Source organism: Elephas maximus, chromosome 11, assembly GCF_024166365.1.
Source record: "Elephas maximus indicus isolate mEleMax1 chromosome 11, mEleMax1 primary haplotype, whole genome shotgun sequence".
In the NCBI taxonomy this organism is placed as follows: Eukaryota; Metazoa; Chordata; class Mammalia; order Proboscidea; family Elephantidae; genus Elephas; species Elephas maximus.
In genome coordinates, this window is record NC_064829.1 from 20,446,755 (window position 1) to 20,463,667 (window position 16,913).

The 16,913-nt window shown below is 39.4% G+C and overlaps 1 protein-coding gene across 5 annotated transcripts in view; it reads right to left on the reverse strand.

The window, feature by feature from the left end:
- Nucleotides 1–16,913, reverse strand: part of MYOM1 (myomesin 1) — a 180,653-nt gene that overhangs the window by 49,021 nt on the left and 114,719 nt on the right. For all 5 annotated transcript variants that reach the window (XM_049900248.1, XM_049900246.1, XM_049900245.1 and 2 more), the window contains 2 exons: nucleotides 13,211–13,395; nucleotides 8,834–8,948 (listed from right to left, as the gene is read on the reverse strand). In XM_049900248.1, the coding sequence (XP_049756205.1) occupies nucleotides 8,834–8,948; nucleotides 13,211–13,395 (300 nt within the window). The remainder of the gene's footprint in view (nucleotides 1–8,833; nucleotides 8,949–13,210; nucleotides 13,396–16,913) is intronic.

The window sequence follows — 16,913 nt, forward strand, 5'->3', positions numbered from 1 at the left end:
CCCAGGGACAGGGACTAGAAGGCGGAGAGACGGGGAGCAGAAAAGCTGGTAATAGGGAATCCAAGATTGAGAAGGACTGTTGATGTGTCATGGGGTTGGTAACCAATGTCAAAAAACAATATGTGTACTAATTGTTTAATGAGAAGCTAGTTTGTTCTGTAAACCTTCACCTAAAGTACAATAAAAAAAAAAAGGAAGAAAAAGATCAATTTAGAATTGCAATGTTTATTTTATTGGCACTTGTCTTATTAAACCTTGAGTACAACATCAACAATATTTTAATAAATAGATAATATGAAATAAAAGTTCTAACAAAGAAAATATTTTACCAGCAGTGTGCTTCCTGCTGTATTTTATACTCAGAATTAGAAGCTTGATCTTCTCCCTGACAAATCAATGTTACTGTCAACTGGCCCCAAATATCACTCTAAAAGAAATAATAATCTCAAGCATTTGAAAAATCAAGTTCACTGAAACTATTTCCAATACTTTTTCCTTCTTAAGTGTATTTCATGAGTTCCATAACAATTTTCATTAGAAAACAATGTTCAGTAAAAATAACGTAATGAAAAAATATACTTTAAGCACACATTGTTTAAACATAAGGTAAGTTTATTGTCTTACAATGATGACTGCAATAAGTTATAGCTTGTACACTATTTGTTACATGAACTATGATGCTGAGGTCATCACATTCTTTCAATATGACCATTTGAATTCAAAGACTTCTGTTACTGTTTAATTTTACTTAGTTTGTTAACAAAGTTCTTTGAAGAAAGGCAGTTTTTCAGAGTGACATAATAGAAACTGTTTCACAGTGATACTTCTAATGGAAAATTGGACTGAAGCTGCCTTTGGAAAAAAAGGTAGACGCTACCTGAATTCTGGGTTTAGGAATAGGAAGAAAAAAAAAAAAAGGTGTTTTTGGAAAATATAAAGAAATTACTTGGTATAATGAGGAGTAAATGTGAAGAAACAGTAATTTAAAACAGAAGGATATCACTTGGAAATTGAGAAGTAGGCAAAAACAATAAAAAAATGAACTTAGCATTTTCTTGCATGTGAAAAATGGACATGTTGGATTATAGACTTCTCTTTTATAACAGGAAGTAGACAAGTCCATCTGGAGGGCAAATTTTATACATATTAAAATCTGGTAGGAATTAATAATGGGATGTTTAAAATAATGGGTCCTGGATATATTTGTTGATGTTTAGGTACCATCTAGTCCATTCCTACTGATAGTGACCCTATGGAAAACAAAACAAAACCTTGCCCAGTCCCCCGCCATCCTCACAGTTGTTGCTATGTTTGAGCCCAATGTTGCAGCCACTGTGTCAATCCATCTCATTGAGGGTCCTTGTTTTTTTCACTGACCCTCCACTTTACCGAGCATGATGTCCTTCTCCAGGGACTGGTCCTTCCCGATAACATGTACAAAGTATGTTAGACAAAGTCTTGCCATCCTCATTTCTAAGGAGCATTTTGGCTGTACTTCTTCCAAGACAGATTTGTTCGTTCTTCTGACAGTCCTGGGTATATTCAACATTCTTTGCCAACATCATAATTCAAAGGCATCATTTCTTCATTGGTCTTCCTTATTCATTGTCCAGCTTTCGAATGTGTATGAGGTAACTGAAAATACCATGGCTTGAGTTCAGGTGCACCTTAGTCGTCATGGTGATATCTTTGCTTTTTAACACTTTCAAGAGGTCTTTTGCACCAGGTTTGCCCAATGCAATACGTTGTTTGATTTCTTGACTGCTGCTTCCATGGGCATTGATTGTGGACCCAAGTAAAATGAAATCCTTGCAAATTCAATCTTTTCTCTGTTTATCATGATGTTGCTTATTGGTCCAATTGTGAGGATTTTTATTTTCTTTAATGTCGAGGTGTAACCCATACTGAAGGCTTCTGTCTTTGATGTTCACCAGTAAGTGCTTCAAGTCCTCTTTACTTTCAGCAAGTAAGGCTGTGTCATCTGCATAACACAGGCTGTTAATGAGTCTTGCTACAATCCTGATGCTGTGTTCTTCTTCATATAGTCCAGTTCTTGAATTATTTGCTCAGCACACAGATTGAATAAGTATGGTGAAAGGATACAACCTAATACACACCTTTCCTGACCTTAAACCATGCAGTATCCCCTTATTCTGTTTGAAAAACTGCCTCTTGAACTATGTATAAAGTTTCTCATAAGCACAGTGAGTGTTCTGGAATTCCCATTCTTTACAATGTTATCCATAATTTGTTATGATTCACACAGTTAAATGCCTTTGCATGGTCATTAAGACACAGGTAAACATCTTTCTGGTATTCTCTACTTTCAGCCAAGATCCTTACGACATCAGCAATGATATTCCTTGTTCCACTTCCTCTTCTGAATCTGGCTTGAATTTCTACAGTTCTGTGTTGTTGTACTGCTGCTACAGTTTTTGAATTATCGCCAGCAAAATTTTACTTCTGTGTGATATTAATGATATTGTTGAATAGTTTCCACATTCTATTGGATCCTTTCTTTGAAATAGGCACAAATATGGATCTCTTCCAGTTGGTTGGCTAGGTAGCTGTCTTCCAAATGTCTTGGCATAGACAAGGGAGTGCTTCCAGTGTTGCATTCGTTTGTTATAAATATCTCAATTGATAGTCCATCAATTCCTGGAGTCTTGTTTTTTGCCAATACCTTCAGTACAACTTGGACTTCTTCCTTCAGTCCATTGGTTCTTGATAACATGATACCTCCTGAAATGTTTGAACGTTGACCAATTCTTTTTGGTGTAGTGACTGCATGTAAAAATTCAAGCCTCAAGTTGCAATATTGGAAGATTCTACAGGGAAAATATTAAATGACGCAGGAAGCATTAAAAGAAGATGGAAGGAATACATACAGTTAATCGCCACCAGATACTGTTTGGTATACCAGCCTGGAGCCTGTTAGAAATGTGTTCATTGCTTTCTAGTTAATACATTGGTCTTGTTTTTTCTAGAATGTTTATAAAAAATAATCATTCATTTGAATATCGTGGAAGTTTCTTTTGTAAAATCACAGTAGAAATTTCTGCCTGCTATGTGTCCAGGCCACCACGTGTCTGTCAGTTTGTTGTACTGTCGTGACTTGTGTGTTGATGTGATGCTGGAAGCCTTGCCACCAGTATGTCAAATACCAGCAGGGTCACTGTAATGATTTTTTTAAAAAAAGCTGAAATAAAAACCACATTAAACTGTTCATATTCCCATACATTTCATAATCTGGTATGAGAATCCTTTCTCATGTGATTTAAAGTCTTTTACAATGGCATTAACGTATCACTTTTTATAAACTTTATTTGTCCTTCTCTGTGGTGTATGTGTGTGTGTGTGTTATGGGACAGAAGAGAAGCAGATAGGAGGGAGTTAAAACAATCTGCCCCATGTAAGGCTGAGCTGCCCTTTGCCGAAGATGATGATAGCTGCTGACCCACCATACTGGGCTGCCTCCACTAGACGCTTCTCTTACAGCTCCCCTCCATAACGTGAGGCACACTACAATTCCTAGCCAACGCACGGTCATGACCTGACTGTCAGTGGAGGCTTTTGTCTTGCTAGGGTGCTGAATAGGTTTCAATGGAGCTTCCAGACTAAGAAAGACTAAGAAGAAAGGTTTGGCAATCTACTTCTAAAAATCAGCCAGTGAAAACCCTATGGATCACAAGAGTCTGATCTTCAACCGATCATGGGGATGGTGGAGGACTGGCCAGCATTTCATTCCATTGTTCACGGGGTATCCTTGATTCGCAGCCAACTCGATGGCAGCTAACAACAACAACAGGGTTACGTTTACATGCTGTGGGTACGGAGCAGATGCATACTCACTGGCTAAAACATGGAAGTCATTCATTACTTTTTCATTTAATAAGCATTTATTAAATGCCTACTCAGTACCAGGTACTATGCTAGGCCCTAGAAAAACAAAGAAAAAAGACATAGTTCCTATTTTGAAGGAGCTTCACAGTCTAAATCCACAGTTCTCAAACCTGGCTTCACACTAGAATTACTATGGAGCTAAAAATCAATCCATCAACCAATCAAACACAAATAAATTTGTTTCCAGCCTCAATCTTTGTTCTTGTTATTGTTGTTAGGTGCCATCGAGTTGGTTAAGACTCATAGTGACCCTATGCACAACAGAATGAAACACTGCTCGGTCCTCCACCATTCTCAGAATCGTTGTTATGCTTGAGCCCATTGTTGTGGCCACTGTGTCAACCCATCTCACTGAAGGTCTTCCTCTTTTTTGCTGACCCTGTACTTTACCAAGTGTGACATCCTTCTCCAGGGACTGGTCCCTCCTGATAACATATTCAAAGTGTGTCAGAGGAAGTCTCTTCACCCTTGCTTCTAGGGAGCATTCTGGCTGTACTTCTTCCAAGACGGATTTGTTTGTTCTTTTGGCAGTCCATGGAATATTCAATATTCTTCATCAACAGCATAACTCGAAGGCATCAATTCTTCTTCGGTCTTCCTTATTCATTGTCCAGCTTTTGCATGCACATGAGGCGACTGAAAACACAATGGCTTGGGTCAGGTGCACCTTAGTTGTCAAGGTAACATCTTTGCTTTTTAACGCTTTAAAGAGGTCTTTTGCAGCAGATTTGCCCAATGCAATATGCCGTTTGATTTCTTCACTGCTGCATCCATGGGTGTTGATTGTGGATACAATTAAAATGAAGTCCTTGACAACTTCAATATTTTCTCTGTTTATCATGATGTTGCTTATCGGGCCAGTGGGAGGGTTTTTGTTTTCTTTAATGTTGAAGTGTAATCCATACTAAAGGTTGTAGTTTTTGATCTTCACTAGTAAGTGCTTCAAGTTCTCTTCACTTTCAGCAAACAAGGTTTTGTCATCTGCATAAGGCAGGTTGTCAATGAGCCTTCCTCCAATCCTGACGCCATGTTCTTCTTCATATAGTCCAGCTTCTTGAATTATTTGTTTAGCATACAGATTGAATAAGTATGGTGAAAGGATACGACCCTGACCCACACCTTTCCTAACTTTAAGCCACGCATTATTCCCTTGTTCTGTTCAAACGACTGCCTCTTGCTCTATGTACAGGTTCCTCATGAGCAGAATTAAATGTTCTGGAATTCCCATTCTTCTCAATGTTATTGATAATTTGTTATGATCCACACAGTTGAATGCCTTTGCACAGTCCATAAGACACAGGTAAATGTCCTTCTGGTATCCTTCATGACTCCACTGCTCAACCACTGAACACACATTTGCATTCCCAGCCCTAATAGGTTCTGGACCAATCAGTTTTTTGAAACTGGAATTTTAATGAGTCCTTAGTTAGTAGGTTGTCAATTCAATCCCAAATCTTTATTTCTACTGGTCCTGCTGCATTCTTCTAGCAGTCCTGCTCCTGGTGACCAAGCCCAGGTATGACCCAGTGCTTGCTTGCGACTCTGTCTTGTGTCTGGGTCCTCCTGCCATCACCTGACTCCTGACCACTGCTCTGTTTCTCTGATAAGAATGCCTGCAGCCTGTACCACCAGCTCTTTGTTGCCCTCCAGGTCACCTCCAGGTCACCTTGGCAGGTCTCTCTCTTGTCTCAAGTCTGATCTGGCTCACTTTGCCTGCACCTATGCCCCAGATCTGATGCGATCAACCACAGGTACTGTTTTAAAAATATCAAATATCAAGAACAGAAGTGCCCTTTTACGTACTAACAAATCTAAACTAAGTATTTTTCAGCTTATGCTTTTTGCAGGTTTTTCTAGCTAATAGATTTCTTGGAAAAGTATGACACATTTAGTCCATTACCTGGATCCTCATTACTGGCACAGTTAGACTTTGTAGCAGTGACTGGGCTACAGATCCTTGCATATTCTTTGACTTCAATGGGAGACCAGAGACTCTACCAGCACTGGTGGCTTAGGTTAAATTTTCAGGGGAATTCAAAGTACACCTGAGATATCTTGTTGGCTGTATTTGTGGTTTGCTGTTACATGATAAGCTTTATTTTCTATCCGAAAATTTAATGTTTTCCAAAAGAAGTTGTTCTTCTAAAACAGCAACCTAAGTTTCAAATCCCAAGTCTTGAAATTGGATAAAATGCTTTTCCCTTCATTCTAACATAAAATAAATGCCTGGGTAAAAGAAAATATATTGGTATTTAACAAAATAAATTTAGACAATTTTAGGTTACATGCAAATTTTTACAAGGACTTATAAAACCTCATTTGTAGTGTATGAACATGTTACTTTCACGACTAAGGTGCTCCTGACCCAAGCCACAGTCTTTTTAATAGTCTCATATGCATGCAAAAGCTGGCCGGTGAAAAAGGAAGACAGAAAAAGAACCGATGCATTTGGACTGTGGTGCTGGCAAAGAACACTGGAATACACCTCAGAGGAAATGCAACCAGCATGCTCCTTAGACGCGAGGGTGGTGATTGGCTTGCTTACTTTAGACATGTCATCAGGAAAGACCAATCACTAGAAAAGGATCTCATGTTTGGTAAAGGAGAGGGTAAGCGAAAATAAGGGAAACCCTCGATGAGGCGGATTGACACAATAACCAACATGCAGAAACGATCATGAAGATGGCACTGGACCGGGAAACATTTCATTCTGTTATACATAAGGTCACTATGAGTTGGAGCCAACTCAAAGACAGCTAACTAACTAACTAACAACAACATCTTATGTCCCATCATACCGTGTTGTAAACTCTGGCTTTGCTGCTAAACTGTAAGCCCTGCCTTCAGGGACGGCATCACTCTTTTCCCAGTGCCTACACAGTGCCTGTCCTGTCCTAGGTGCTCAGGAAATACATGCAAGGAAGAATGGGAACATAGCAAGTGGAACAAGTCCAATGTCACTCTAGGGTTTTGGTGTTCCTTCATGGGGAAGCATTTAATTTTGTACATCCAAGGATTCTTTCTAAGCTGTGAGCCAATGGCTCTGAGAGAGTTAGTATGGTGCTGTTTAGCACACAGATGTCTGCAGCTGTTTCTTCTGGTTACATTCTGGGAATGGGGTAGTCAAAAAAAAATGGCTTGTGGTGCCTTATTCCAAATCAGTGAAACAAAATGCTCACCCAGGAGCTACTAGCAGATCCATTTCTGGTGGTAAAATTTCTGTAGTGATGGACCTGTGAATGTCATGCCTGGCCGTCTGGTTTAACTTTTCCTCAGCCAATCAGATTTGGGATCCACAACCTACAAGATGACTTTGGCCTACCAGTGAATAGAAGAAGAGTTCCCTTTGTAGGCATCCAAGTGGTACTCTGACAAAAGGAGATTCTGCACTTGGGTCCATTTTCATGTCCATTTGGTACCTTTTATTTCCTCACAGATGTAAACTGAAGAGTCTGATTTCTGTAGGAATGTGTGTCCTGGTGTTTTCCTGTGTTACCTTCAACCTGGCATATGCATTCATAGCATTTTTCTGTTTCCTCATGAAATTTTGCAAAGGATACTTACATGTAGTGTGGCACGTCCTCTGGACACCCACCATGCTTTTGTACAAGGAGGTCACTTTTGTTGGACCCCTGTCTAGAAAGTAGTTACAAAAGTGACTGAAAACAGGTTATGAAGAAAGAGAAGAAAAGGGGCAGATGTTCCCTAACGGATACATTTTTATACACTTTTCAAGTTAACAGAGCAAAAACAGTTGTCTATTGTATGTTCTTTTCTCATCAGAAAAATAAGTATTACATTATAGATCTGCTCTTTGTTTCTGTCTGAAAATGGGGACAGACTAAAGTGTAAGTGCTTGGACTAGAGTGAATATAAACCTAAAATAACTGGTGGATATATATTTTTTATATCCTCTCTCCTTTTCAGTGCTTTCTTTTATGTAATTTTAATAAACTAAAATATAGGATACCTTTGAAGAATGATAGAGATTGAAAATGATAAAAGAAATCATTACTATGTAATAACCTGAAACCACTTGGGATGTGAACACTGTAAATTTTGTTCTCATAATAAAGGGAAAGACTGTCTTCCCTAGTCCAATCATAGCATCTCTAAAACTGGGAAGTGCGGGCAGCCATTCAGTGATGTCAGCCGTTAGTTTAACCCAGGGTCAGCAAACTACGGCCCGTGGGCCAGATCTGGGACGTTGCCTGTATCTGTATGATCTACAAGCTAAGAATGGTTTTTCCATTTTTTAACAGTTGAAAAAAAAAAATCAAATGAAGGTTAACATTTCGAGACATGTGAAGATTACGTAAAATTCAAATTTTCGTGTATATAATAAAGTTTTATTGGAACACAGCCATTTTATTAGTTTATATATTGGGTATGGCTGCTTTTATGCTACAGGGACAGGACTGAGTAGTGGTGACAGAGATTACATGGCTATAAAAAAAAATACTATCTGGCCCTTCACAGAAAAAGTTTGCCAACCCCTGGTTACACTTAATAGCTGTGATTACCTAGCTCCTACATTTGTTTAAGGATTGTGCCTGTATTGTATCAACCTCCCCTACGACTGGAAAGACATTCTTGTGTGACTTAATGGCCAGTGCTTTACAGGAATAATGTCCCAGGAAGGTATGCATGAAACGGTTGGTCCAGGAAGTGGAATTTGACCAAGAACATTCCTGTTTTTAGATATAGACCAGAAGACCCCTAGGTGTTTTTCAAACCTGGCTCACTCCTGTCCTGAGGCACCTATGAAGAACAGCAAATGGCTGTCATATTCTAAGGTCATATTTATCAGTGATTCAGACAGCATTCACTGATGGTCTTAAAAATTAGGAAAGGCACTGAAGTTAGGTTGGATGCTATTTTGGTTATTGTACCCAGATGAGGTTAATTTTAATGGAAAATAAAAGCACACCTGGACGTGTTTCTGCCACCACAGGACCGGCAAGGTCAGACGGCTTCCCGACACCCGCCTGGTTCATGGCTCGGACACGGAAGACGTAGCTGACACCCTCCTGGAGGCCTTGCACCTGGAAGAAGCAGGTAGAGGAGCAGTGGATGTGTTGTGCCCTTTTAAACAGAAATGTTCTTCCTCTGTAACATTGCTTTAGTTATTCAGGAGAAAAAGCCCAGGACATGACCTAAGCTTTAGGATTTTCCTCTCTGGACCAGTTGTAAGCAGTTGGTGAGGAGGTGTAAGATCCCTTCAACTCTTTTTTAGATTGTGTAATGGCCACCAACATCAGAATCCAAAGACTGGTTTAAATGAGTTATCCAAAAATACAACACCCAAAGTACTCATGATAGCATAAACGCTGCCTTTTTTTTTTTCTTTTAACTGATGCTTTTGAGACATCCTATGAATAATTTCAGACAAAATTCTTGGCAAGTGGGGGGAATTAAAAACATAGACCATTGACATTTTCTATTTGTTTAGAAGCATGTTAAAGCACTAGAACAAAAACAAAAATTGTCCCTGTAAATTTAATATAGCTATTTCTTACAAAATAGAGAAACAATATAATTATGAATGTAAGTAACTTATGCATAATCAAAATTTAGAAGACCCTGTAAAGCAGTTCTACTCTAAAACACATGGGGTTACCATGAGCCAGGGCAGACTTGATCGCAACTAATAATAACAACAACATTCTAAATTCTAAATCCCCAAGTTTTTAATACTCAAGGAGATGTTGGCTGAGGATCCACTACATGTGTGCCACTGAACTATGGTTATAAAGAATTGTCAAAAAATATTTCTATTTCTGTGATGGACCCACTTCACAATTTTTTTGTGACTTTGAGTTCAACACAGTCTTATTATTGTTTTAAATACCATTAATATATTATCAAAAATGAATTTTTATTTTTAAAATGTGGCTTTGAAAAGCTATACTATATTTTTAAAAAGGAATTTATTACATACAGAGGGCACACTTTTCCCATAATATTGTGACAGAGCTCGATAGAACTTATTTACCCAAAATTGTTTAAATCAAACAATGCTAGAACACATTTATTCAATTAAGTGAAGTGTTTGTGACCATGTATTTAAAGGACCTATGTATTAGATTATTTGATTTTTTAATCTAATTACTTAATAGTATTGTGTTTACAACAACAGAATGTCACTATCCGTGTAATGATAGCTTTCACTGGAGCCAATTTGAGATAGATTTTAATCTGTAAGCTAGCTTATATTTAGGCACAGGCTACATGCACAGTTTGATGTACTTAAACTCTGTGTTTAGACATACAGCCAGGAAACTGTGGATTTTCCTTGTTGTGATAAAAACAGCCTGATCTCCAGGTGCCTGACACATCTGCACCTGACTCTTAGGTAATGTGAGGCTAAGCACACATTTGAGTCAGATTGCGCAACACGGACAAGGAAGTATATCCACATTCCAGTGTCTAGCTGCTGCTGTGACAGGGCCACTCCTTCATCAACACAGGGACAATGACCACTGACTCCAACAGCATCAGAAATACATAATTTATGCACATCGACTTCCCTTTTTCTTGGACTCTTTTTCCTTCCCTATAATTTCCACAGGAACTGTTTTCTTGCCTTTTCCATCTATGTCCCCTGCCCCCTTCAATAACTCACTCCCTTCTTACACTTTGTCGCCCCCAGGTTGTGATTACCAATTTAAAAAAAATGAGAAAGCTTGGTTAAATTCTTTTGGTTGAAAGTAACACAGCTTTAGCTTTTAGAAACACCCAGACAATTGGTGTTAAAACAGTGGCGTCACTATGGTTGATGTCACCCAGTGCCATAACTCAGGTCTCACCCTCCCACGTGCCTACTCCCGTACCAGATCATACAGAATCCTTAGTAATTTTTTTTGTATTAATGTAATTCGTAAATTGTAATTCCCATATATCACTCCTCCTTTCCCTTTAATTACTACTTCATTCTCAAAAAAGTTACTGATATAGGTTCACAAATATTAATTACCACAATATTGTAGCTAAAACACCAGAAAATTTGACAAAATCAGTGACTATAAAAACAACAAAATAATGAAAACAACAGTGCATGCTTATGGAATGTGCAGAAAAAACCACGTGATTCAAAGAGTCACCGTAATTGGGTAATAATGACAGCTCTGACCAGAGCGCATTAGAAGGTTCAAAAAGTAAATTAGCATAGAGTTTTAACCTTGTAGGTATATTGATACATGTAAAGCTGGGCTTACGAAAAATGTTTTGTTGTTCTAACTAACTATAGTGATTTTTTTATAAAAGATAATAAATTTCCGTTGAAACACGGCACAAAAATTTTACAATCATTTTGGTGTCACTCCCTCTGACGGTGTCATCCAGTGTGGTCCACATCCCATAGCCCCTGATGACACCACTGTGCTGAAATGAATGTGGCTGCTTCTGGCAGAAACAAGTCGGCCCCCTATGCTCTGGCTACAACAACACTAAATTCTCCCACTGGTGGAACTGTCTCTCCTGTCCAACTTAAGTTTATCAGGCTATACTTTAAAAATATGTTAATGATTATGTAAGTCTCCAGTATAGGCTTGAAAAGCTTCTGAATATAAAACATCTGGACCAATGCATATATACCAAAATGGGTATGGAGATTACAGGATATTTATCTTCTTTATATCTTTATTGTTTGGATTTTTCTTAATGTGTGTGTGTTAGTTTTATAATGAGAAAAATCAATAATCCTATTTCCATTTTATAAGCTGTTGATAAAATATAAGATCATAAATCAATGGAATCTCTAGACCTTGTAGGAAGTTCGTCTCTAGGTTTGTTGGGCATAATCTCAGTGTCACTTTCTTGCTCTTAAATTTGCCCTGCTTCTTCTTTTTGCTGAGTGACATTAACTGTTCTTTGATATGTTTAAACTCTGATATTTTTTCCATGTGAACTGTCTGTCTGTCCAAGGGCTCTGCCCATTTTTCTGGGCTGTGGGTCTCCTTGGCTTGGCACCCCACCCTTGTTTTGCTTGATCTAAGCCCAGTTCTGCCTCAGGCTCTTGAGATCCTGCTCTGGGGCAGACTGAGGATTTGGAAACCCTCATCCCAGCTGTATACACATACCGCCACCGTCAGGATGTTTCTGACCTTTATTTTATGCTGCCCTTTGGGGGTTACTTTGAATCTAGAGGTCTTCTGATTTATCCCAACAACCAAACAGCATCCTATGCTCCAGGCTTTCTGGACCTTTTCTCTTTCTCATGAAATGTGACCTTTTCTATTTCCTCAGGGCTTTGGAAGGGGCTGGAGAGCTGATTGGCATACGCCAAATTGAGTTAATGGCCTATTAGGTATAATGACTTATGGGTACCCCCTACTGGAGGAGAAATCTACATTTTCTTTACAGGGACTGTAAATGCCTTCACCCCAGAGAGCAACAGACTGATGGCGTGGACTTCAGTCCATGGTGGTAAGTGGATGGAAGAGATCTGTTAGACTAGGAATAATACTCTGAGTATCTTCATGGCTCACTGAATGGGAAGTGGCCAATTATGCCAACAGTTCCATCCAGTGTGCAGCTTTCTGCATGACTGTGGTGAAGTCACACTTCATTCAAATCATAAGAAATAGGATCATATTTTCCATAGTTCTAAGGCCCTGCTGTGAACTCAGGGCCTCCACATATCACTGTTAACAATAAGGGAAATCATTTTTTCAAGATTTCCATTTGGTACAAGTTAGGGACTCAGTGGTTATAGCAGAACAGTTTTTGGTAGATAGAGTTAGGAATTAGTTCAGTTAGAAAACTCTAGAAGAATTTGGAGGGCAGTGACATGAATAAGGGTGAGGATAAGGTCAAGAGTTGAACAAGTCCACTCCACTAATCTCTGAGAGCTCACATTAGCACAAGCTTGATGGAGTGAGTAAAGAGAAAGAGCATAGCACCAAAGAATCAGCAGTTAAAGGCCAACTGGTGTGAACTCTGTAAAAATAGCACCCTTGAGTAAAAAAAAATTACAGGCAGGAATGGAAAGCCGTAATGTTTTAAGACTGAATAACAAAAATGCAAGTTGGACAAGATAGGGCAACAAGGGAAAGAAGAGAGAGAAGGAAACTGACAGATGTTTTTCAAAGTGAGGTATTCAGGTTAAATACACCAAACTGTTTAAAAAGCAGCAGAAAGTACCCTCAAGCCTAACCACCAAACAGAATTTTACCAAGAACTCAATATATGAAACAGACCAGTGCAGAGCTGTTTTGCTTTATCTTGCTAACTTTAACATTAACATTTTTAATAGAGCAGTTCTCCTCTGTAAAGACGGTTTCTAAAACTACCAGCATCCTATTACCCTCAGGTAGTTGTTCTTAATAGCCGCCTTGTTGAGTCCTCGCCACTTGTCATCTCTGGCATTGGCCTCCTTCAAGTCCACAAAGTAACCAGTCACCGGGGTCCGTCCAGAGTAGACTGGAGGCTTCCAGTGGAGAACCAGGGAGGTTTTCCTGACTTCACTGTACTTGAGATCGTGTGGAGGTCCTGAGAGAGTGAAAGCAATGAATTGAAACATATTGTAGATGTGAAAAATCAAATATATGTCAATTTAGAACCACACCTAAGGCATTAAAGCTGAATCTGATGCTCGTGTTCTTTCGCCTTTTACTCTAGCATTCTCATGGAAATATGTATTTTTGTGGTCTTTCTCACATCGTCTTCCAACAACTGCTCTCCATCAATCCATTCCACCCCTTTAATGGGTGGTGAAGTCCAGTGCAAGGTGCCTCTCAGTGTCTATAATAAAACTTTCCTTCAGGCTGTTCTCAAGCCCGCAAACGTGCCTGGATTAAAATTCTTTATCAGAACTGTTTAATTTAGTTGCAGATTCAGTTTTAGGTTATTTTTGGAAAATGATCTGAAAATCCTTCCAAATCTCAATTAGTATGAAGAAAACAACTCCATTTGATGGCATGTGACTATAGATAGTAACACTTCTCTCAAAGAAAAAAGGAATATAATACAAAACAGCTCCCAGTTGGAAGGAAATCTTTCCCCGAAAGCATATATCCCATATACTGGTAAAAACGAATGACAGTTTATGACTTACAAAGAACCTTTGCCAAAATAAATAGACTCAAACCTGTGGGGCTTGAATCTGTGCTAAACACTGTCAGGTATTTTACATTCATTTATCTCATTCATCTCCGAAACGATGAAGAGAAGCCAAGTAACTTATTGAGCCTCATCATGTTGTTAGGTGCCATTGAGTAGGTTCCGACTCACAGACCCTATCTTCTCTTGTATGAAACACTGCCTAGTTCTCAGCCATTCTCACAATCATCGCTATGCTTGAGCCCATTGTTGCAGCCACTGTGTCAATCCATCTCATTAAAGGTCGTCCTCTTTTTCACTGACCCTCTACTACTTTACCAAGCATGATTTCCTTCTTCAGGGACTGGTCACTCCTGAAAATATGTTCAAAGTATGTGAGACCAACTCTTGCCATCCTTGCCTCTAAGGAGCATTCTGGCTGTACTTTTTCCATGCAGATTTTTTCGTTCTTCTGGCAATCCATGCTACATTCAACCAATTCTTCGGTCATCTTTATTTATTGGTAGAAGGCCAGAATTTGCACCCTGTGCGTGTACTCTTTGATCTCTTGGGAGAGTTCTAAACACTAACTAATTACCTTATCTTTGCATGACCACCAGCTGCAGTGCAGGTGATATATTTACTTATTTTCCTTTCTTTCTTTTTAGATAACAACTGATTTCTAACAAACCAATCATAATCCCCTAAAGTGACTCACACTGGCCTGAAGGCCAACTATAAACACAGCCTCTATCATGCTATTCTTTGTGTTTTGCAATAGATAGTTCAATGTTTATTTGGCCCTTTACTTGGCAAAATATTGGGATTTACAACACATATTTTGGGGAGACATAATTCAATACATAACATCCCACCTTTTGGTCCCCCAAATTCACATCCTTGCCACATGCAAAACACATTCACCCCATTATATCATCCTAAAAGTCTTAAACCAACTCCAAGTCCAAAATCCCATCTTCTGCATCATCTAAATCAAATATGGGTGAGACTTTAGAGGTATTCCATCCTAGGACAAAATTCTTCATCTGTGAACATGTGAAATCTAGAAGATGAGTTATCTGTTTCCAAAAAACAATGGTAAAACAGGTACAAGGTAGACATTTCCATCACAAATGGGAGAAATTAGAGGAAAAGAAGGGATAATAGGCACCAAGCAAGTCCAAAACCCATCAGAAAAAATTACTTTAGCTCTCAAGGCTTGAAAATAATCTCCTGTTCTCTGAGACCACTGGGGCAATGGCCCCACCCTCCAGACTCTGGGTGTTGGTCACACCCTCCATCCTGGGCTTCAGCTCTACCTTCCAAGCCCAGTGAGACTACAACTCTGCTCCCTCTGCTTTGGGAAGCCCCATTCTCCTAGTCCATCTGAGTGGTAATCTCACCCTGCCACCCCAGCCCTGCAGGCCCCGTTCTTTTGCCCCTTGGGCATGGCAGCCCCACTCCCTCTCCTTTGGGTAGCAGCCCCATCCCCCTGGCACACCTTAACAGCAGCCCTACACTTCGGAACCAAGTTGGCAAAGATATGACTCCTTGAATTTATGAGGCTGTAGCCCCACCTTTGGGATCCATGAAGGTACTGATTCTTTTGCTCCTTCCAACAATTCTGCTCATCTCTGAGCTGCTTTTCTTGGAGGACAACAGATGTAGCTCCTTTGGCCTGTTTCCCGCCAATAGAATTTCTCTGTCCTTTTCAGTCTAAGCTGATGGGTTTTCTGCTATGGTGGTTGGTTAGATCCATCAGTCACAGGCTTAATCTCTTTAACAAAAGATTGTGTAGCTACGCCCTTGGTGAAAATTCTAGGACATGTGTCCTTAGTTTGTACAAGAGAATTTTCTCAATCTTGAATGAAAGGTATGAGTCATCCTTGAGTTTCCACAGTGTCTTCTGTGGAAATTGGTTTAAATAATTATCAATACCTTACACTTACATAGCATGCTCTGTTTTGTAAAAAGCTTTTGTGACCACCATTCTTGTGTCATCCTCAGAACCCAGTAAGGAATCCAAAGTGTATTGCCACCCCTACTTTATAGAGGAGGAGCTATGATCTGCGGCTTCCTAGCACTTCTAGTCTAGGAATCAGAAGACCTACCTACCAATCCTAACTCTGCCACTTACTACCTGTGTGACCTTCAGTGTATCTTTTAACCCAAGTCTCCGTTTCTTCACCTATAAACTGGAGTGATGCCAACAGACACCCATAGTACTCTTCTATAAGTGCTTGCCCAACACTCTTCAGGAAGTCCAGGATGGATCTGAGAGATGAGGGTCAGTAGGGTGGAGGACTGTCTCAGTCATTTCTCCTTTGAATTAACTCACTGTCACTCTGCAACCTTTTTTGCCAAATACAATGTTTTCTATCAAAGCATTTTCCACAGGCATGCTCAGAATTTTAGTTTCTATAGACAGTCAAATTTTAGCTTTACTCAGGAATTAAAGAATTTGAAGCTAGATTTGCTCTTGTTGAGGTGGCAGAAAGAACTTAAGATATATTAACTGGCATCCAGGAGGTGCAAGGAGAAGTGGTGTGTTTGCCTGCTGGTTATTTGTTGAAGTTGGGTGAGTAACTGAGCTTCTCTTGTATTCTTTTTATTTATACTTGGCACAGAAATAATGCAGATGGGTGCTCACTAAGTGAAAGCAAAGGGGTGGTTCTTACAGCACTAGGGTTTCAAATAGAAGAAGTGGGTAGACTGAGACCCAGTATGCCCTAGTATGGCCTCTTGTTCTGATGCAGCCCATGCTGGTGCCATATCAATGTTAAATATGTGGAATACCAATCCAGGTGGGAGAATTCAGCCCTCTCGTGGCACTCGAAATACTTGTTTCAGTAACACTGGAAGCAAAATAGAATCATCCTTCAAATACAGTAATGTTGCCAGTTTGAATCATAATGGTTTAGTAAATTTGTTTATATTCAGTTTTTAATTTGCTCAGTGTTATAGGCAAG